The 22,304-nt window shown below is 41.3% G+C and overlaps 1 protein-coding gene across 1 annotated transcript in view; it reads right to left on the reverse strand.

The window, feature by feature from the left end:
* The window catches only part of RBM44 (RNA binding motif protein 44), a 37,953-nt gene extending 18,875 nt beyond the window's left edge, over positions 1 to 19,078 (reverse strand). The window contains exons 1-14 of the mRNA XM_062579358.1: positions 17,576 to 19,078; positions 17,403 to 17,461; positions 15,814 to 15,990; positions 14,407 to 14,593; positions 14,303 to 14,328; positions 13,291 to 13,363; positions 12,868 to 12,970; positions 12,419 to 12,532; positions 11,480 to 11,553; positions 11,313 to 11,386; positions 10,559 to 10,949; positions 9,642 to 9,787; positions 9,402 to 9,523; positions 3,676 to 3,786 (exon numbers count right to left, since the gene is read on the reverse strand). Of these exons, the coding sequence (XP_062435342.1) occupies positions 3,676 to 3,786; positions 9,402 to 9,523; positions 9,642 to 9,787; positions 10,559 to 10,949; positions 11,313 to 11,386; positions 11,480 to 11,553; positions 12,419 to 12,532; positions 12,868 to 12,970; positions 13,291 to 13,363; positions 14,303 to 14,328; positions 14,407 to 14,593; positions 15,814 to 15,990; positions 17,403 to 17,461; positions 17,576 to 19,078 (3,160 nt within the window). The remainder of the gene's footprint in view (positions 1 to 3,675; positions 3,787 to 9,401; positions 9,524 to 9,641; positions 9,788 to 10,558; positions 10,950 to 11,312; positions 11,387 to 11,479; positions 11,554 to 12,418; positions 12,533 to 12,867; positions 12,971 to 13,290; positions 13,364 to 14,302; positions 14,329 to 14,406; positions 14,594 to 15,813; positions 15,991 to 17,402; positions 17,462 to 17,575) is intronic.
* Positions 19,079 to 22,304: the final 3,226 nt, after the last annotated feature.

Consider the following 22,304-nt stretch of genomic DNA (forward strand, 5'->3'; position numbering starts at 1 on the left):
CTGACGGGATACGGCAGCCCGCGTCCATCCTAGCTAAGCCACGCGCCACCGGTTCCCGTACGAGTGGCACGTATGGGAGCAGCACCTAAACGGCCTGCTATGGGACCAGAGAGCCGGCGCAGGATTTAAGGTCGCGCCTTCCAGCAGCCCGGACGCGAAGAGCAGCCGCGCAGCGCGGAGCGATATAGATAGCGCTTGCAAAGCCCAGCCGCATTGGATTTCAAAGTCGCGAGGTTTATATGTACGGTTAAGACGATTTAAGCCACTCTGGAGACTGCAAGCTTTTCAAATTGCTACCTTTCCCCATCACTTCAGAGCTCTCGAGCGGTGGCGGGAGCACGCAACACAATTTCACGTTCGCAAGAAGAGAGAACAAACAGTGCCAAGGTTTGCTTCGTTTTTTTTTTTTTTTCCTTTTTTTTTTCTAAAAAAAACCCACAATTGCCGTGGCATGTGCAAATGCAATGCTGCATGGCACGTACAAAATCTGCAGGGAATCAACGCAACGCTGACGTTTTGCTGGCATTATTCAAAATTCCCTGCATTAAACGTTTCTCTCTTTTAAAACTACCGGGAAAAAAAATGAAAGGAATAGACCTAGTACAGCAGGCTGTTACAGCAAAGTGGAAATAGCATCTCCAACAACCCGCGCGCCCATTTGCTTTGTGAGTGTCAGCCCCGCGTGTGCAACCTGCCCCTTTTCCCACCAAAAAAAGCCTTGGAGTCGCAGCGTGTTATTCCCACTCTGTCTGTTGGCCATCCCCCGGATGCTGAAATGAGGTTGCCCTGCAGTAGTGGAGGGCAAAAGCGGTGCTAAAAGTCTCTGTTCCTGGAAATAGTGAGGGCCAGAAGGAACCACAGTTGAGGCTCTAGGAAAAGCCCAGTTTTAAAGAGATGCTTTACCCTGGGATGCAGCTAGACCTCAGGTCTGCTGAACGTGACCGCAGCTATTTTTAGACAGTCAATATTCTCATCGTCGTGGCTTTGTAAGGACTCAGCAGCTGTCTGTAAAGTCACTTCAAGCCTGGGCAGCTCAAAAAGGCTTTTTTTCTGCATAGAAAGGAGGCTGAGCAGATCCTGCCAGGATGGGAGCCCCCAGGGCTGGGGGTGTCAGGGCCCTGTGTCACCCCCTTGTGGCCCAGGTCATACGTGAATTTAGGAGGCAACATCTGGCTTTGAGATACAGGACCCATCAGTGCAAAGGACCATCAGCATCGAGTTTGTTTCCCCCATGGTATTCTAGATGCTGTCTAGGCATCCAAATATATCTGTTTCCTCAGTAGCATCAAAATGGGGAAGGATGGCTTCCCCGGACCACTTCCGCGTGGCGCTGTGGCTGCAGCAGGAGCCTGCGCCAAGCAAACGCTCCCCCAACGCTGCTTTTCCCAAGGGATCTGCAGTGGTGCGGGACACTACCCACAGGGACAGACACGACGCTCCCGAAAAGAGCGTTAAGACCTCGTGCCGAGCAGGGCCGCTCCGGGTTTGTCTGCCACCTCCGTGCTCTTCCCAGGCAGATCCTGAACATTCATTAGCAGATTTTTTTTTAATATCTGCTTCATCCTCTGAATAAAGCAAAAAAAAAAAAAAAAAAAAAGCATCAGAAACCTCAACACCCGTGACTTAACCTCGACTTTGGGGCTCTCTCAGCTGTTACTTGCAATTACAGTGCAACATGAAATGATAGCAACCATGTCCGTGCGTGGGGCTTTAAAGCAGAACGAAACGAGCAGGCTGTTTTTTGGGAACAGTGCAGAACGTACTCAAAAAAAAAAAAAAAAAAAAGAAAGAAAGAAAGAAAAAAGAAAAAAAGCGAAAACGGGACACAGTAAAAGACAGACGTATCCACTGCTCAACACCACAATTAGCCATCATCCATCACGGTTAAGTGGCTTGCACAGAGGGAGCCTTCCCGCTGCGACAGGCTCCTGGGAGGGCAACAAAGCCGACCGGAGTGTTGCCGAACCGCGCTCTCACTTTCCGAAGCCGCGGTGCTGTTCTGCCCCTCTTCCGAACAGGCAATCGGAGAGTTGAGACCCCAAACTAACACCAGGGTAAGGTAGGAGAAGGGAGGTAGAGCCAAGAGATACGCAATGAGATGCTTGCACACAACCTCCCCGGCTGCCGCTTACTGCTGTATTTACATTTTGCCAGCTCATATAAGAGACACATTGCAAAGGCTGCGAGAAGGCACTTTTGCTGTACCAAAAGGCTTTACTCTGGATTTAGGGTGCTGCAGCGTGTTGCCCTGCCGCAGGTCACTCAGCCTGGGAAAGCTGCTTGCCTTGACCGGCAAGACTGTCCTCATCAGTGAAATACCCCAGGGAATCCCACTCACGACTCAAATATTCAGCTTGCAGCTGAAAAAAAGCAGCCCACGACCACATGCACCCATCCCCAAGGTGTTAGATCTCCGTGGAAGGTAAGTAAACACAACGGGCTGGATATTTTTTACTATTAGGCTCTCATTAAAAATCTGTAAGAAATCCGAACTGGACTCTATCCTTTTTTCAGCAGGTCACTGCAACGTTTAATTCGACCCTCTCGCATGAGAAACGCAGAGGTAACCACCACTTTAGCTGCTCCCAAGTAAGAAAGCATCAGGAGCAGATTTCTAATTTGTTTGCAAAGAAAGGAAGCGGAAAAGGACTAGAAAAACACAGCAGAGAAAAAAATGAGATAATCAAGAGTTACTAATTCCTGGCACTAACATTAGTCCCCCCCTCGCCCAAGCACTCCCTGTTCCATAAGTTTCTGAATACCACTGTTTACTGCTTCGGCAGCAGAGCATTGCTCTGCAAGCAAACGGGGAGAACGCGCTCTAACCGTGCTGTCTTCCGTTTCCCTGTGAGTAGTCCCAAGCTAAGAACTAGTAAATAGTTAATTATGTTGAACAGAGAAGACCATTATAGGCAGCAGAGCTCGATACATTATTTACCAGGGTTCAGAGCAGGAAAAAAAAAAGCATAGGAGAACTGATAGGAGGAGAAGGAGAAGAAATCTAAGTTTCCTCAAGGAGTGCTTTGGTTTCAGGCAAGATCAGCGTTGCAGCGATGGTATGTGGTTCCCCTTTTAAGTAATTTTAAATAAAAACACTTCTTATTCTGAGTATTTCCAGTGCACGATCCGGGCTTTTTACTGCATGTATTCAGGCAGTTACATGACAAGATAACAGGTAAATCTACCTGTTGCATCTGAAATCCCATGAACATCGAAGAATGCCAGAGCACACAGTGCAACGTGAAAGTAATTGCGCAAGCCAAGAATTTCCAAACTGATTTTAAGTCAAACCATCCAAAAAACCAGGAGTTTGAAACCTCTGCAACAGAAACTGCCGTGAGAACGAACACTTCTCCAGTTGCACCCTTCCTGCGTGTCTACTTCAGAAACAGGAATAAAAGGGAACGCTAAAACTGCCTCCTAGTAATTAACCTGAACTGCTGAAAGAAACGGCAGAGAAGGACATCCAAAGCAAGCAGGTTTTAGTAAATTTAAGTTATCAGAAAAACACTGCGCGCGCAACGGGCTGCTTCAGGTAGCGTCATCACGTGGCGTACTCAGAGACCACCTCAGACATTTTATTATTTCCTAGCACTCTCCCCCCCTCGCCAATGCCGCCCGCTTTCACCGAAAAGCCCGGCGCCCGGGCTCGCCGGAGAGCCGCCGCGCACTCACCCAGCACGAAGCAGAGGAAGCGCCGCGGCAGCAGAGCCATCCGCCGGCGCGCCGCGGGCCGCCCGCAGCCCATGGGCAGGGCGCGGGGCCGCCGCGGCTCGGCGCAGCCACCTGCGCGGCCGCAGCAGAGCGCCGCGGCGGCGGCGGCGGCAGCGGGCGGGAGGGGGCCCTCCCGGGCGGGCCCGCCCCGGCCCGGCGCTCCCTCCCCCGAGCCCGGCTGCGCTTGCCTCTGCCCTCCCGCTAAGGCCTTGCCTTCCCTTCCTTTTTACGGTGTTGGGTACGAGTGCTGGAGGTAATGCAATTTTAAAAGGACAGTTGTACGTATATAAAACGAACACATGCACACCGCCTATGTATGTGCTGCTTTGAGTGCAAAATGATTATCGAGCGAGTAGAGCTCCACCTGCAGCTCATCACTTGAATCCCTGCCTGGCATGAACGTGAGCAGGTGCCAGCGCTCGGGCTCTCCAGAAAGCAGCAGCATGCCGTCCAGCTGTGCCGAGGCCAGGCTGAGCAGGGCCTCCATCAGCCCGAAACCACTCCATTCACGCAGGGTGGCAGCCCTCGCTTTAGCGTTTCACCCTGGGCACCTTCCTGCCATAGATAAGCTATTATGTTCCTGTAGGGGAAGGCAGAAATAACTCCTGTTTAATTACAGAATCAAGTCCGGGGAAGAGAAAGGGCAGCATTTGCTATTAATAATGGGGTGGAGCAAAGCCCACAGCTGTTTTCACCTTGATATGAACACGGGAAGACAAACAAGCAAACAGATCTGATGCCTGACCGGCACCTTCAAGAGCTGATTTTCAGTACTGGCTGCCAAACGCAACGCTACGCTCTGAACGCGTTGCCTGCGACAGTTCTGCTAAGAGGAGAGAAGGACATGAAACGTGACAACAGCAAAACATAAGCACAACTTTCTGAAGAAGGAATTTTAACTTTTATTTGCAGGCAAGACAGGCTCTTTTCGGCAGCAAACCCAGCCTGGACCGAGAATGAAGTATAACCTAGGGCCAGAGCTGGGCAGCCGCGCTGCCTCACCCCACAACGTGGCAGCATGTGCCTGGCAGTGCCAGTCAAGGGTCTCCTCGCTCCTTACCAGGCACACGCACCAAAGCTGCCTTTTCTTCATTAGCCGGAGAAGGATTTTAAAAGCTATACTCCTTCTGTACAGTAACCACACACCCAAATAGGACTGGATCCCCCCCAATCCTCTCCCCCTCCCCCTGTATCAGCTTATGTGACCTAACAGCTTGGGGCACCCATCCCCTGCTTGCGCCCATGCAAGTAGATTACAAGACAAAAAAACAGAGCAAAAACCAATCCACGTTCTGAAAAAACAGTACAGGGTAGAAGATCATCCTGAAGGAAGTATTTGGCCATCAGACTCTGAAGCACACTGTGGAACTGCCAAGGGAGAAGGCATACAAGATCACCCTGCTCCTGAGTAACTGCTGCTGTTGTAACACTGAGATTATATAACAAAAACCATGAGGACTGGAAACACTGAAGTCTGCTTTTCTAAAATAAAGTCTCCTCTGATTTCTCCCTTCTCTGTCTTGTATCAAAAAGATACATTAAATTTCTGCAAACTATTCAGAATGAGATTATCTGGAAAGAACTTGAACATGCTGGCAATTTATTAAATACGTTGTACTTCGAACCATCTTACCACCTACTATAATGCCTGAAATGAAGAGGCATGTAAGAATTACAGGGGTGGGGTGCTTCAGTGATCACTAAGCATAGCAATGTCCTTCCAGTATTAGGAAAGTCCCGTTTCCCCTGAAATACACTCTTTGAATTACATTACTCAGAGAAACCTGTTGTTCAATGCTTGAGAACAACAGGTGGAAAAAACATGTAGAGAACAACAAAACTGAGAAAAACCATTTAAGATCTGTATATACAGAGAAAACACCCCCAACTGCTCTTCAGGTTATTCTGTGTTGGATAAGACTGCAAATCATGCAGTGACACTACATGGATTTTTCATTAAGATCCACTGAAAAAAACAAACAGGCAAGAAACACAGTATGATCCTGGAACAAGCTAGGGCACAGAATTTGCAAAAATCTTCCAGGATGATCAATTCTTCATTATCAGAAAATCACCTTAAAAATAAACAAACAGAAGAAGAAGTAGGTAAATTTAGCATGTATATACCCAAACTCAAACGAAAGGAACATTAATTTCAGTGCCCTAGAAAACCACTAAAAGCTATGACAATTTTGCTCTAGAGTTTGCAGGAAGTCTGCATGTAGAAGCAGCTTCCTTAGAATCAAGGGAAAGAAATTATTAACAAGAAAATAAAATATATGATCTTTGTGTAATAAATCATATTGATAATCATAAAAAAATTAAAATGTAAACTAAGTTTTAGAAATCCATTCTTAATAACTGGTTTATACTATAAAAACAAACCAAGTTTCTCTCCTAGTTTTATAAAATCCAATCTTGAAACTGCTGGGGAAATAAATGAACCAATGAATACTACTAGTGTATGAATTTAGGTTGGACAGAATTTTGGTATCATTTAGGAATGCCTGATGGAGATTGTTCAAATAATACAGTCTTGCCAACAGACACTGTATGGACTCCATGCATTTCTGTGTTGCTCAGAGCAATGTATTTTAGTCATTATTTGATGGGACAAATCTCAATAGGCAGAAAATGTCTATTTTTACATCTTTACTATGCAGATTATGAATTTCATGGAAAACTTCCAACTGTGGACATTCGGCACTGCTAAAATTTAAGGGAAATGGCCATTTTTAATACCACACCAAATAACTATCATTTCATCACAATTCTTTTCAACTGTTGCCATTAGGTTTAAAAACCTCTCACCTATTCTCCTATTCTAATGAAGTTATGTCTTCAAAATTAACAAACATACAAGATCTGTAAATATTTATAAGCCAAGCTCCAGGCTAATTCAGCCAAAGAGTGTGTGTGTCGGGGGGAGGGGGCGAAATCAACTGAGTTGGTATGATGCTTTGAGGCTGAACTTGTTAAACACAAAATACTACGTAACACAGCTTGACATAAAACTACTATCTATAAAAACTGCATTCCATGTTTCATCACTTTGCAGGAACATAAGGTTGCCAAGCGCTACCCATTCAAGAAAATCTGTAGTTATACACAAAACAGAAATTCTATCCAATGGACCAGAATCATCTTTTTTTTAAACATTTTACTTACAAGTTTATAGTTCTTCCATTACTCACTAATGACTTGGCTATTCAACAGGTCCCTCATTATGAAAGTAAAAATTGTTCTAGACAATCTCTCTTCAGCAAAGCAATAGACCAAAAACACTATTGTAGAAAATCATTATGACTGTAAAACTCTCATACAATTTTATAATCATTTTACAAGCCCAACACATTTGAAAGCTATTAAAATCTTACTAATGGAAAATATTTTGAAGTATAACATAAGCTTTTTGATGAGTTTGTGTCTGTATTTGCAATCCTGTGTAAGTAAATCAGTAGATCACTATGAAGACTTCTTTTTAAACATTGTTTTGACTCATAAGAAGCCTCAGCCTACAAGGTAGTCAAATGCCAAACTAACACATGCGAGTTACATTAGTCATTTTAAAAGGAGCTCGACCAAATACACGTATTGATTGGGAGTCTTTCACCCTCACCATAGGGGGTGCAATCTCATGCTGAATTTAAAATCCTATCAAATGTCTCTGTATTTAGTACTTAATCTACTTTCAGTCTTTCTGAAGGACTTTTCTGATCACTGCTGCTCCTTTCTGCAGCAAGGACTGGGGTGAACTAATGGCCAAGAATAGCCTATAAGCATCTATTTGTACTGTTTACGCATCTGTAGAAGTGCTTCTGCTGCAGCCGAGCAGGCAGGATCCAAGTCTTTTACAGTTCTAGTATTTAATACACAGTTAGGGCTCTGTTGTGGTGGTCTTACATGCTACTGTCACATGTACATAAACACCTGACCTGGAGAATTTAGTCTGAAAAGCAACAGGCAGAGGGTGGTGAAGATCCTTACACATGTCCAGCTCTCAGCATAAATCAAACTGGTAACTAAATCCATATCTCCTCTTCCTAGTATTCCACACTTACCTGAGCAGATTGTTTGATTATGCTTGAAAGAACCTTGAGGCCAAAATCAGAGCATGAAGAATTTGGTGCAGTTTGGGAAAGAAACACTACAGAACAACCGGTATCATGCAGTTTGACAGAGCCCAGTGTTTGTGGGCCCAAGTGAAGTAAGGGGTGCGCAGGAAGGGAAGTAAATAATTTCTAAGAACGCAAGGAACAACACAGGAACCCTGTCCATGGCACTGCTGGCAGCCCTAATACAAGCAGAACACAAAGCCCCAGGAAAGACTGGAACAAGTGCTAACTCAAGGACTTTTCCTATAGGAGACTACACTCCTCTCCAGAATTCTGGGCTGGGTTTTGTTCTGTTTTGAGTTATGGTTTCTTTGGAGGGACTTGTCTCACCCAATATACTCACAGCTGTAATGTTTCCCCCAGGGAGATGTCCCCTGTTCACTTCTAATTAAACTTTCTTTTTGCAGGAGTTTTTCCCATTTCTAAGGATGGGACTGAATGAACTGTCTGACAGCTCCTTCCTACTTACTCCTCCCTCATTACGAGCCACAAAATCTCTCCTCTTCCCATGCTGGCACTGACGCTCACTTGACTTCTCACTGAAACAGCTCAGCTTGTAAAGCTGACGAAAGAGTAACTAAAGGAGGAGGGAAAAACAAACAAAAGCAACCTTCCCCAAGCCCCACAGACCTTCTAAGCTTAGGCTCTTGCTCCATCTGCTGCTGCCAGCTACATAATCCCATCACCATCCTTGCTCTCTTCAACAATCGAACCTGGTTTTCTATGCCAGCAGAGAACTACTAGTGTTGGCCAGAGTCATTTTTCTGGGCAAGGAAACAGGACCTCTCCTTCCAGTAGAGGCCAGCTGGTGTGTTAGCCCAAAATACCTCATGTAGCCACACCTTTAGTTGCAACCTATTCTTCTCAGGATTGCGTTAATGGAATATGGAATGCACCTGCCTCTTTCTCCAGCATGTTCAGCTTGCTGCAGCTTCCTGCAACAGCCGCTGTTGCATCAGTGTACAAGATTTCTAGGCAACCCAGCAGAAGAAAGGAAAAGAAGAATCTACCAAGCCCTTTAATAGGAAAAAAAAACCCATAAAAGACATACGATCTTACTCTGTTGTCAGTTCCAGACTAGAAATGCAATCTTGTATGTCAGACATAATATTTTTCTTTCTTTCTTTTTTTTTTCAAATCAAAATCAAGCCTCTTCTGGGTGGGATTTCTTTATGAAATGCTATGACAAGAACTGACCATTAGATGTCACCTTTGTCCAGAATATTTACGAACATGTAGTCTGTAATTTCAGAGCTGTTAAAACAGTTCTCCACTGCTAATCAATAAAAGAGTGTGCATAATAAAAGCCTTAGCCTACCAAGTGTTATAAGATACATTTTATACTGGACAGAGCTAGCAACCTAATCTGTTTACAGACTGCTCTGCAAAAACCTTTTAACAGCCCTTAGAAATCCTACAGTGGATTGATTCAGTCACTCCTGCACACGCAGAGCTTTATATTTACTAATCTAGCCAGGCTACACCCCTAAACAAATCGATGTATTTTCATATCAACATACTCAACATATCAGGCTAGAATACTCACTTATTTGCATTCCTTTTTCCCCCCACACTTGGGCATGGATTTCCTTAGAATGAGAGAGGTCCTTTTCACAATAGAATTTATGGACAAGCCACTGAGGATACCTTTATTGTTTGTTCTCACCTCCAGCAGAGCATCTATAATTTTTTCCCTATGCGAATAACAGAAATAACTGTTACATCATCTGCAATACATTTAGTTCAGCTCAGCTACCATGAATACTGGCTCCATTACAAATCAAGGAAGAAATAAAACCTGCATATTCTTACCTACTAGCCTCTGGATGAATTTCTTGAAGTTTCTTCATTAATTTGGTAAAACTGCTCAAGTTCAGTGTATTAGGAGGAATAAAGGTATCAAATGGATCAGAGAAGAAAAGCGCAGATGTTTTCTGCTGACAATTCTCTCCAGTATCCTGGAAATGCATCAGAATAATCAAAAAGTGAATGGGTTAAACATTGTCCAGATAACATGGCATACCCTTACCACTTACAAATGTTCCTGTTACAGAAGAAGAAAAGTGACAGACATAAATACAGATTCAGATCAGTAAGAAGTGGTTGTGCTGAGGGTAGTTATATTTTCAGGTGTAAACTAGAAAGAGAACAACTACATGTATTTATGTGCAACTTACAGATTGATACAAGACAAAATACATCTATTGTACAGAAGATCTAATTTAATGTAGCAGGGATGACAATACTATTAGATCTAAACTGTAAAGTTCCAGTTCTGTAGGAAATACAGTTAAAATCAAGAAGTAGAATATCCATAAAGCTTTTTAGAGCAACAATAGCAATTTTTAATTTTGCTTTATCTATCAAGAACAAACCTAAGTGAAATCTTTCCCGTACGAAGTCACAGGACATTCACATGCAAACAAGCACTGTAAGTGAAACGAAAGAAAGAAAAAAAAAAAAAAAAGCAAGAAGAAAAATCCTGTATGAACACCTGTGTTCCTGACTGGATTACAATTAAGAGAGAACTCTATAACCTGATGCAGGAGCAAAGGAACGGTCATTCTTCTGCAGTATGCCAGAAATTTATTACTGACCCTTAACATGCTTTTCTAACCCAACATCATTCCAATATATACTAAACACAACATCTTATGGAACAAGAAGTTGCTTCAAAATTTAAGGCTCTTAATCTGCTACATAAAAAAGCCTTAGTAATAATCATTTACCTGTTGATTAACTCCAACCAAAGAATGTTCTGAGCCTTCAGTAGATGAACACAGATCAAGGCGGCTTGTTTTTGAAGGGACTTGTGTAGCCTGAGTAATTTTTGAAGTTGTGGGAAGGAGAAGTACTTTCTCAGAAGCAGAGGTGGCAGCAGATGCTTTCATAGAATTGGAAGCCAAAGTGGATGTTTTATCTTGAACATTTTTTTGAGAGTTATTGGACTGGATTTCATACCAAAACTTATTCAAAAGGTTCTGAGAAACTGAAGATCTGCTCTCTGATGCACTTTTTATAAATTCAACGCTTACTGTCTTTCCTTTTATTTCTTTTCTATTCATTTCTTCTACAGCTAACTTTGCTTTATTAGCTTCTTTAAAGCAAAGAAATGCGTATCTAAGATGCAAAAACATTAAAAAAAACTTTTTAGGTGAAGTAAAAAAAAGTAAAATAAAAGTATCTTGCAATACTATATAATGTTGATGAGAGTATTAATACTACGGATAGCAACACATCATGGTTCTCATCTTTTGAATATTAACTGGTATCTTTCAATTAAACTTCAACAGAACATTTCAGATTGCATAACCTCAATAAAATACCAGCTGTCTGGAATTACAAATCTTTGCCAAATAACCCGTTATCTGCATGACATACTGAAGCAAAATAAAAACAAATTAATGCACAACTCCCTCCTCTCTCCCATGACTCACTTATTTTGACAGCAAAAAACTTGAAAGAAAGCATCTATTAATATACCTGTGGTTAGCAGAATCCGCACAGATAAGAATGTTAGAAACCTGATACTTCTGGAAATGTGATCTTAAATCACCCTAAAACATATAAGCATATTTTGGTTGTGAAACATAACATAAAAGGATTCACAAGATAAACACGTATTATGACCACAATGCAAATAAGTGTACCTCTGACACTGAAGAACTTAAGCCTCCAACATGAATAAAAAAATACTCATTTGCACTCTCCATTATCTTCGGTTCTGAAAGTAAGAAAACAAAGTGTTACTAACTACTCCTGTTTCAGTTCAAGCTAACATCTCTGTAAATCTGGAAAACATGTAGACAGAAAAATCTCTAAAGAACTAAATGAATGAACAGTATTTTTAATAGAAAAAGTAGTGCCATGGGAAGTGGCACTTCTCAGTTTCTAAAATCTGTTTCCTATGTGCATTTCCTGATGTCTGATAAAAAAAATATCACTTCTCTTTCCAGCTTTCTCTTCAGTGTGGGTCTTTCAGCCATACAATTTCATATAACTTGCTGTAAAGTGTCTTTAAATACACTTCCTTTAAAACAGTGTCTAGAAAACAATATATTCAGGAACTTCAGAAGGGAAGGAGAATTACACACATTTCTTTTACACACGGTAGAAGTCAGCATTCTAACTACAATCAGAGAAGACACTAGTTTGAACTAACGGATGCCAGCTCTGAAGCATAATTAGAGTATTGAGAAGCCCCATCATGGAGCGCGCACACTCTCAGATTTCAGTGTACTTGGACTTCTAATTATGTCCATCACAGCAACCTGCATCTCAGAACATGCACAATTTCCAACTCTTAGAAGTCAAAAAAAGTAGAAAGAAGAGGAACAGAGAAAAGAAAAGACTTCCAGCTGCAAGATTGGCTGTACTTTTACAGAATTCAATTTAACCCACGTAGGTTAAGTTTTCAAGGAAAAAAAGCGGATGAAAAGATTTTATCATCTGTACAAGCACACAATGCAAGTAAATACAAAACAAAGTCTAAAAACTCATTTTTTAAAAAAAAAACAGTTTACTTTTGTTTTAAAAGGAACACAAAACATTCAAATAATAAATACTATTATTAAAGCATCTGAACTCACCTCTTGAACCATCTGCATCTTGTTTTTCATCAAATGTTAGTGAAAAATCTGTTGCTGTCAGGTTCTCTTTAGCATCAAACCAGTATTCATTCACTTCTTCATTTTTCCTGCAGTCTTGACAGTTAAAATAGATTTCAGTGTATTAAAATTCGAACCATTGTATCCAACATGAAAAGGTATTGGATTTCTGCTCTGTGTATTTAAGAAGATTCCAGCTATCTATGTAGCTTGCAACTACATGATGGAGAGGTGACATATACTAGTTCTCACTTCCGATCTAAGTCATGTGAAATTTTTTCAATAAAACTATAACATACAGCTGATGTAAAATTAAGTGCTGCATCAGAGAAGGGACACTAGAGCATCACATCTATGTTTTACTCACAGTTCTTTTTCAATAGCTTAGCTAACACATACTACAGTACTTGGATTAGAGGCAGTTAGCTTACCATATTCCATATCCTGACGTTTATGGTGCTCTTCAAATGTCTTGGAAGAAGTACAGCGTCTAGGCTGACTGCCATCAGTTAAATGTACTGTCTGAGGACTGTCCTACAAACACACTTCAGTTACATTACAGCACTCGCACTTACATGTCATTTTTCCGAGTTTCAGAATATTAACTGATGAAACATGTAGGTTAACCTTTTAAAGCTCACCTATCTTGTTCAAGAACTTGTGAGTTATTTTATTTTGAAAGGTCAATCAAAATTCTAGTCATACCAGATGCATTTGCTATTCTAGCAAATGTCTGACAGACGATTCTAGCTTGAATTACGAAGAGCGTGACTGTTTTTGCATATACCAATCTAAAAGTAAGCTATTCTTAACATGGTAAACATCTATGCAACTCATAATGAGGAAGTCCCTACCACATTGACAGAAATTTCCATTTCTTGCAGTTTTGGTTCTTCAACGTCTGTTTTTCTTGCACCTAGAGTTGAACTAAAGAAGATCCAAGAATTTAATAAAAAATATAGCACAGTAATTTTTAATTCTACCATGACACTCTGTAGTATTCTTTTAAATATATCTAGCTACAGAATAATGGAAAAAGCCCACAGGAAAATACATTGTATGTGCTTAATAAAGCTTAGCTTAAAAAGAGAATTCAATTTTATGTTGTATTTTGTAATAGCATTGAACGTTGTTTTAAATTTCAGGTTGCAACCAATGTTTACACTGAATTGTTTCTCCTTTGTATTTAGATTGGCTTCCTGCGTGATGTTACAGGGCACCTTTTCACAATCTGAAGTCTCCACACAGTTTTTGATTTATTTAGAGATACTTAACAAGAAATTTTAAAAAGATCTATAGTTGTTTACCTTATGCAGTACTAACTTATTATGTAAATAGTGATTAAGAAGTAATTGACAGTGATTTTTGAGCATACGCAGTACCACGTCTGCTTGAAGTATAAAGTTATTTTTCTATCATCCTTTACAACTGAAAGATAATCTTGGCAATATTGCCAAGATTATATACTTGATATCTTTGCTAAAAAGGTTTTCTCTGTGTGTATGCGCACACTTAAAAAAAAAAAAAAGAAAAGCAAGATACCATAGATTAGAGGTTAGAGAAAGACCTGAGGTCTGAAAGTAATAGAGAGGCAAAGCAAGCTGTACACTGGAAACATCTGCTGTAAAGAAAAAAAAAAAAAAAAAAAAACACCCCAACTCCATAGTTCACGTATCAGAATGCTACGGAGTAAGACTTTTCTTAAAAATAAAATCACTGTGCCCAAAATACCATGCTAGTCTTTCAGCTGAACAGTATGGCACAACAAGATACAGTCTGAAACACAAAACTCAAGTTTAACATCTTCTACACTCGCATCTCGTTTATTTTAAACTATAATACGTAACATGCATCAGGACTACTTACCCATAACAAAGATTCTCTCTGTACACCTGTCAAAAAAGAAAGGATTTGCCTTAGCTTTCTGAAGGAAGTATTTCATATTTTCAAAAAAGTAATTTAAAAATTACCTTGCACGGGACATAAGAAGAAAAAAATGGGAACAACTTTGTCTCAATTGATAGAGGGGGAAGTGTATCTAGTGGTATGCCCATTTCTATTTTCTTTTTCATACTGTCATAGCTCTTTTTCAGCTCTTCCAAAACCAATAGGAGAGACGAATTTAGTTCAGCGTTAGCAAAACCATTTTTATTACATCTGTTAAAATATGCATAAGAAAAAGAGATCAACTTAGTAAGACATTTTATTTACTTTACTGCTTCCAGAATTATCCGAACATTTTGCAGTGCTTCAGGATTTTTTTAAGTGGGTATCTATATCCCTGCTCATAGTGACATATATTAACTTCAGATGTTGTCACTTTTTTGGCCTGTATTTCTAACGGTTTGTGGACTCTGCCATGAAGAAGTTCATTAATGAGTTAATCACATCTGTGTAAGAGCCCGATTCTTCCAGCATCTGGATAAAAGCTTGAACTACTTTCCCCCTCCTCACTAAGACACAGTAAGCACTGTAATTCACTCAGATACAGTAAGCAGAACACTTCAGAAACTCTCAAAAGCATTTTGCAAATTTTCAAAGACTCCTAGCTCCCTTCTAACACGTGCATGCATTCTTTAGAGCCACATTTCATGTCACAGTCTTACTATACACCTTCTTACACACTTTGCTAAACATTTGTTATGGAGCAGACACTAAGATACTGATTTTTTAAGATTAGTGTACTTGTTTCTTTTATCTCTAAAATGCTGTTCAAAACAACGCTAGCTGCTTCTCAGGAGACCTACCTAAGAAGAGAAAAACAATTAGCAACTATCCGCCACAATACTTGTTTGTTGTTCTCCAAGCAATGCTCTAAGGCAGAGAGCAGTAATGGAGAAATACACAGCACAGAAGCTGGTGGCAGCTTTCAGCAATCAGTAGCATAGTCAGCATTCAGCCTCAAAAATTCTTAGTTGAATTCCAGTTCGTTACATAGCATACACGTTAGCTGTTATAGACTCTTCAATCACTATTCCCTTCTCGCCTCTCTTCTTACCAGTTCTGTACCACTTCTGTCTTTCTCCCTTATACCGTCCCCCAATTCTCCACCTCTATACATCTGCTCCATTCCTGCACGGATTCCCTGTACTACTCCTTTTGTACTCTTCCTCCTGTACAGGAAGATAATCTTGGAAACACAACTGTTTTTTGCTTTAAAAAGGATGTGCACGGGCCCACCAACTACGTGATACAGAAAGTTTTAGGCTAAAAATAAGACTCAGGAGTTATGTGAATGTGGACTGCTCAGCTAACAATTATAACTATACACACTATTATGAACTACGCACGCAGTAGAACAGTAATATTTAACATTTTAATAATATCTTAATAAAAGACATTATTAACTTCATTTTAAAGGACATTAAAGTATATACCTGTTGAAACATTTTTCTTCTTCCATCATCAGTTTGTAAATCTTCAAGCAGTGATGGCAACACATCTGATAATGAATCTTCAGAATCTGCAATTCTGCTTCAATAGCTCTCCGCAGTATTTTTTTGAAGTAGCTTGATGCAGACTCCTTCAGAGTTTGTTTGTCAAGGTGTAGGGGCCTTTAAAGTAATAATAATAAAAATAATAAAAAAAAATTTGAAACACTTGAATCAGTTCAAGTTTATTTTGAAACAGAAGCTTTCCAGAAGCTATTTTTGATGTTTCAAGGTAAAAAAGAGTGCTCTACTAGTCAGAAAAAAAAACCCAAGTGTTTTACAATAGCCAATGGAACACCCTTCACATTAAAAATCAGCCTTAACTAAGAGGCATAAAGTACACTAGCACTGTAGTAATTTTTACATGAAAAGTGTGATCCTAAGAACAAAGAGAAACTAAGCAGCTCTGCTGACCTACCGATGTGTTTAGGTTTGCGTGTTAAAATAGAGTCATAGAACGATTTAGATTGAAATGGACTTCTGGAGGTTTCCCATCCAAACTTCTGTTCAAAGCAGAGTTAGCTTCAAAATTAGCTCAAGATCTTATCCAGATGCATTTTCCTGTTCTCAAGAAAGGTGACTCTACAACCTCTCTGAGCAATGTGTTTCAATACTTCACTGCTTGGGGGCAGGTTTAGCTCAGTTGGTTAAAGTGTGGTGCTGCTAACACCAAGGTCATGGGTTCAATCCCTGTATGGGCTGTGCTGAGGGTTGGACTAGATGATCTCCAGAGGTCCCTTCCAACCAATAATAACATTCTATGATTCTATGATATCCCACTGTAAAAACTTTTTGTTACACCCACTTAGAAATTCCCTGACTGTAACTGCTGCTTCCCGTCCTTCCACAAAGCACCTCTGCAACGGATCTGACTCCATCTTCTCTATAACACATCATTAGAAGGCTAAACACTGCAATTAGCTTTCTCGCTTCCCCAGCGTTCCCTTCTCCAGGCTGAACAAACCCAGCTCCCTCAGCCTCTCCTCGTCCATCATGCGCTCCAGCTCTCCCAGCCATTTCAGCAGCTCTCCACCGAGATTTCATCAGTTTACCAATTTTTCTTGTATTAAAAGGTCCTAGACTGGAGACAGTTTTCCAGCTGCAGTCTAATGAGTGCCAAACTGAGATGAATAATCACTACGCTCCATCTGCTATGTGGTTTCATTCCTCACTATACGTGCGCACTGCTGACTTATGCTCAACTTTTTGCTCAGCAGCATACCAAGTCCCTTTCTGGAAAGCTGCTTCTTGGCCAGCTGGCATCCTCCAGCCTCTACTGCTTGTGGCATGGAGTCATTCCACTCCCGCTCCAAGACTACGTTTGTCTTTGTCAAACTTCATGAGGTCCCTACTAGTTCATTTTTCTGGTTTGTCCAGGTCCTTTGAAAGGCAGCCCTACCCACCAGCATATGAGCTGCTCCCCAGCCATCTTCTATAACAGGTTTGCTAAGTCACAAACAGCTTTTCAACCATAAAGAATGTAAAAATCTTATTAAGTACCTACCATTCTGAAACAAGAGCAATTTGTGACCCACCTGTCAGTGCTCCTCTTAAAATCACTGCTACACAGCTCATTTTGTGATTCCCATGGATCCTAGACAAAAATGATTTAAAAAGTTAGTTACAAATCAGCATTTGTATAGACAAATTCTAAGCAAATTGAGGGGAGAGGAAAGCTTTATATGTCAAAATTGTTATTTAAAGATACCTGAATTGGTGAACTTTCAGTTGCTGCAGTATTGCCATCTAAACGCTTTTCCAATACGTCAGTAACCTGTGGCCAAAAGTCTTCTGCACCACCAGATACACATGACCAGTCGGTATTGCAAGCAACATCTGCACAGGTTTCACGGCGCCATTCCACAGGTCTGGATTTGTTCATCATTGTTATCTCTGTATTAACAGCCCTGGATACCAGACAAGCCTGAGCGCTGGTAGCTCTACTTGTTGTAAAGCAAGCTCTAAAATCAGAACTTGCATCAACAGTCTGGTTAATGGTAACTTTAGAGTCACTGGTAACATCATTCAAGTCTGCACAACACCTCAGTTCCAGGTTCAGATAGCTGGTGCTTCCACCAGACTTATCTACAACTTCCAGCTCAAACAAGGGATTCTCTCCAGCATGAATTTCAGGAACTGGACACTGGGTTTCAACATCCTTCCGAGCACAGTCAACACAGCTGGAACTAAGTGCACACACAATAGATTCATCACATCTGTAAGAATTAGTCTCACCTGCACTTCTGCAAAATTGCATGGCTGCTGCAGGACACCTTTCCTTTGGTGAAAATGAAGGATTTTCTTGCTTCATGCAGATGCCATGAATACGTCTATCATTCTTTTCGACTAGTTTTTCATTTACAGCCACTTGGATTGACTGTGTGCCATCAGTCAAAGGAGTGTATTCCATCTTTTCATCTTCTAAACTGTCATGTATCAATGCACTTGGATAAACCTTTTCTTTGCTCCCACAAGTATGCCTTTCAAGTGTACTTTCATAAAGAAAGCTATGATACTCTGTTTGGTCTTCATTATCACAACTCATGTCTTTGTAAGCTGGCAGAGACAGACAGTCCTGAAATGCTTGAGGAAGTTCTGGCACAGCTGCTTCTATGCAGATCTGATCACCTATGCAATATTTACAGGTAGTAGAACAGCCTTCTAATAGGTTAACAAGATTTTGCTCCTTTGTGACTCCATTCCCTGGAGCTTCATGAAGTGGATCTATTAACTTCAAAGTTTTGATTCCTACAGTTTTCATTTGCTTACAGAACTCACTTGAGCTATTCCTATCATAATAATCTTGCTCATCAGCACTGAGATACTCCAGCTGTGAATCTTCACCTAAATCACTTTGTCTGTAATCCTCACTAACCCTGCAAATAAGATGTGTATCGTTGCATGCTGTTCCCAACATACAAGCTTCTTTCTCACTTTTATCTCCACATGCACAGCAAACTGTTGTTCTCTCTTTATTATACATTTCAATGTCTGCATCTAAAGATGAACTTAAATAAGGTAAGCTTTCCTCTGACAATTTTAATTCCGAGACATTTACGGAACATGCCTGACCAAAAACAGAATGGTTAACTTCTGCTGCAAGGTCCCTGACCAGAGTGTGCTCAACTGTCTCAGAGTAAGACAAAAGATGGGAGGTCTGAACGAAGAGCCCTGTTTTGCTTTGAACACTGCTGTTCTTCTCCAGTTCCATGGTGTAAATACTTATGTATTCCTCAGAAGCACTCCACACAAAAAACTTCTCCCAAATCAATTTCACGGTAACCTCTCAAAGTCATCTGTGCATCTTTTCCTATCGTTTTTTTGTCCTTAATACAAATAAGAGAAGTTCAAGTTAGACTCTATCACATACAGAGGCACATTACTGTCTAAAAATATTTTCCGTTAAATTAAGTATCTTATTCTAAGCTACTGTATTCTAGTACAGAAGCTAGGAATTACATGGTAAGTTCTCAAAAAAAGAGTCTAAGAGCTCAAATAAGCCTCTTTTAAGAGTTTGCCATTCTTTCATGATTGATTTTAATTAACTGACTAAAAGTGTCCGCACAGACCAACCAATTCTATTTTCTTAAACTCCTGGGCAAAGTTTCCATCCTCTTAACGTTAGAGTATTTCTTGGCTGAATTACCAGAATCACAGCTGACATACCACAAGATATTTATGTTTTACACTAATTTCCTGACAGCGCTCAAGTTGTCTCGATGCATTTTACTCTGAGAGTCAGGATGCCAATGTTATTCTGGATTCAGTGAGCACAAACTAACCAAATCTATGATCCCTCTGAATTCCAAACTGCACTTCATTTGTGATTTTATACTTGGACTATAAGTGGTCCCACAACCAGTATGTCTACCGGGGGGAACGTCCTCCAGTCGAGTAGTTTTTTAATTTATGTGGCTTCTGAAGTAGACAACTTAGAGCTTTGTGCCCCTCAAGAACTAAAAGCCCTCCAGGGTTGGAAGAGAAAAAAAAAAGAAAAAGAAAAAGAAAAGAAAGAAAAAGAGGAAAGCATATTCTTTATAATTCTAGAGAAACATGAAGATATGCTTACTAAGCATGGAACTTGAGAAAATTTGAGAATCTGCACAACTGGAAGGTATAAAACATTGGGGAAAACCAGAAGATGATTCTTGCATTCTTTATCTGCACTTCTTTTAGTAGCAAAAGAAAGCTGACAGTATACCAAAACTTTTCTTTGTTCTAGACTTCCAGCACAACTAAAGACTTACAGCAACCACGAATGGAAAGCTGCTCTGGGATTAAAACAAGTTACAAGTGTTCTGCTTAATCACACCATAAGTTTTAAAGAACTGACTCTGAAGAGCTGATTTTAGGATACCTCTCCCTCAAGGGAAAAATCTCCCAAATTTGCATCAGCATATGCTCCTCTAGTAAGAGTCATCTTAAAATATCATTTTACATCACTTTGTGGAATTAGTTTACCTCATGTAATAAAATCGTTAATAAAAATTAGACTCCCCAAAATAACCCATCGTGATTTACTTGCTTATATGCTTCAGCAAAGCAATTATTTGTTTCAAAAACATCACCTCCCTTATTACCCTAACTTTAATTCTAGTAAGTTTTGAGTAAATCAATCTATGAAATTAATAATCTTGCCGTAACATTGCCAAAACACACTTTAGCTGTCTGCCCATATATAGATTACAACAAGTTATCATACAAAAGTGATTTTTGTCACTTTATCCTAAAGGACAGATTAAGCATTAACAAACAAAATAGTTTTATGTGTATTCCTATACATATAACGATGACCCTACTGAGTCAGTCAGGGCCCACATATCCTGCCTGTGGCAAATGCCAGTGGCTGATGCCTAGAGATAAAGAGAGCAAAGAACACTTTTGCTAGCATACATTTCCACCTTTGAAAATATCACAGCTCCAAAATCAAAACAATACCACCAGCAACTACTAATGGTGCGGTAAAGTGCTTAAAAAAAAAAAACAAGACAGGAAAAAAGACATACTAGAACATAGCTTCCACCCAGCACCTGCTCTGCAGGGAGCCAGCTGCAGCTTCCCCAGGAGGGAGGAAGGGGGGCCATTAAAGCAGTTCTCTGTCTTGCTGGCCGAAGGCAGACAACCAGGTGGTTACCTGCCCCTTAGAGCGCTCTCCCGAGCCCCACCGCTTCGCTCCCCCAGGAACCGCCTGCCGTACCACAGCAAAGCCCTCGACGTCGAGCCCTCGGCGCCGAGCCCTCGGCGCCGAGCCCCCGGCGCCCGGCCTCCCTCCGGCGCCTCAGGCGCTCGTCGCGCTCGTCGCGCCCGCGCAGACGGCGGCCGCGGCACGCGCCCAACGGCCAGCAACCGCCGCCTCCAGCCCATTGGCCGCGCGCGGGGAGCTCTGGCGCTCCTGATTGGTCAGCCCCAGGGGCGCGCTCCGCGCTGCGGCGGCCGTTAGCGCTGGCGCGCGCCGCAGTGGCGCCGCCGTTTTTTCGGCCTCCTTCACGAGGGGGCGGCGCTGCCCCGCCCCGCCACGCACAGCCACGAACGCCGCGGGTGGGCGACAGCTGCTGAGGGCCCCGGGATCCCGTCTTTTACAGTCATTAACGTCTGTGAGCAGCTAGGTGGTTTTAGCTTGAGCTAGTGCGTTACAGGCATTAGCGATCCCGTGTAAATTGGGAAATGATGCTCCTGTGAGAGGGGACACCTCGTAAATACCAATTTTTGCTATACCCACTGGATACCCTCAGCATAGGCTTAAAGTAAATCTTAACATGTTTGCATTTCAAAGCATGCAGGACATCACTTAGCTGCCTGTAAAAACCCCCACCTCCCAAACAAGCCCCTGTATCAATTGCTTAAAACATTTTTAAAGGGGAGAGGAAATAAAGAAGAATGGTGCGTGACAATGACCATCATCATCAGTGCAAGAGGAAATTTAACGCTGAAGTTTAGAAGTTTTTGATGAATGGTGTTGCGGCTCTTCGTGAAGAAATTACTTTGAGGGTTTACAATAATTTAAGCAAGTGGAGAACCCATCCTGTTAGTAATACCATTGGGAGCCCTTCAGGCAGGCTGCATTTCCAGCATCTGATCGGCAGGAGTACTAAAAAAAGGGCAGTAAAAAATAAAGGTTTGAGGCCTTCAGGTTTGTCTGTGGCAATCTGAATACGCCTCTGCCCCAAAATTTCAATCCCCTCAAAACAAAAACCCTTTAGAAACAGTTAACATTTGGGAGTATTTTTTTTTTTTTTTTTTTTTTACACCTTAGAGTCCCACAAGCCCTTGCACTTGCACATTTTAGTGAGAAAAAACACGTTACTCAAGTCTGTGTGTCCCCAGTGATACATTAAAAAAGGAAATAAGCCTGTTATACCAGTATCGCCCAAAAGTCTGTATTTTCCAGTAGATGTTTTCCCCAACAACATTGTCGTGACAGACCACTCCATAAAAAC

The sequence above is a fragment of the Rhea pennata genome, chromosome 6, assembly GCF_028389875.1.
Source record: "Rhea pennata isolate bPtePen1 chromosome 6, bPtePen1.pri, whole genome shotgun sequence".
Taxonomy (NCBI): domain Eukaryota; kingdom Metazoa; phylum Chordata; class Aves; order Rheiformes; family Rheidae; genus Rhea; species Rhea pennata.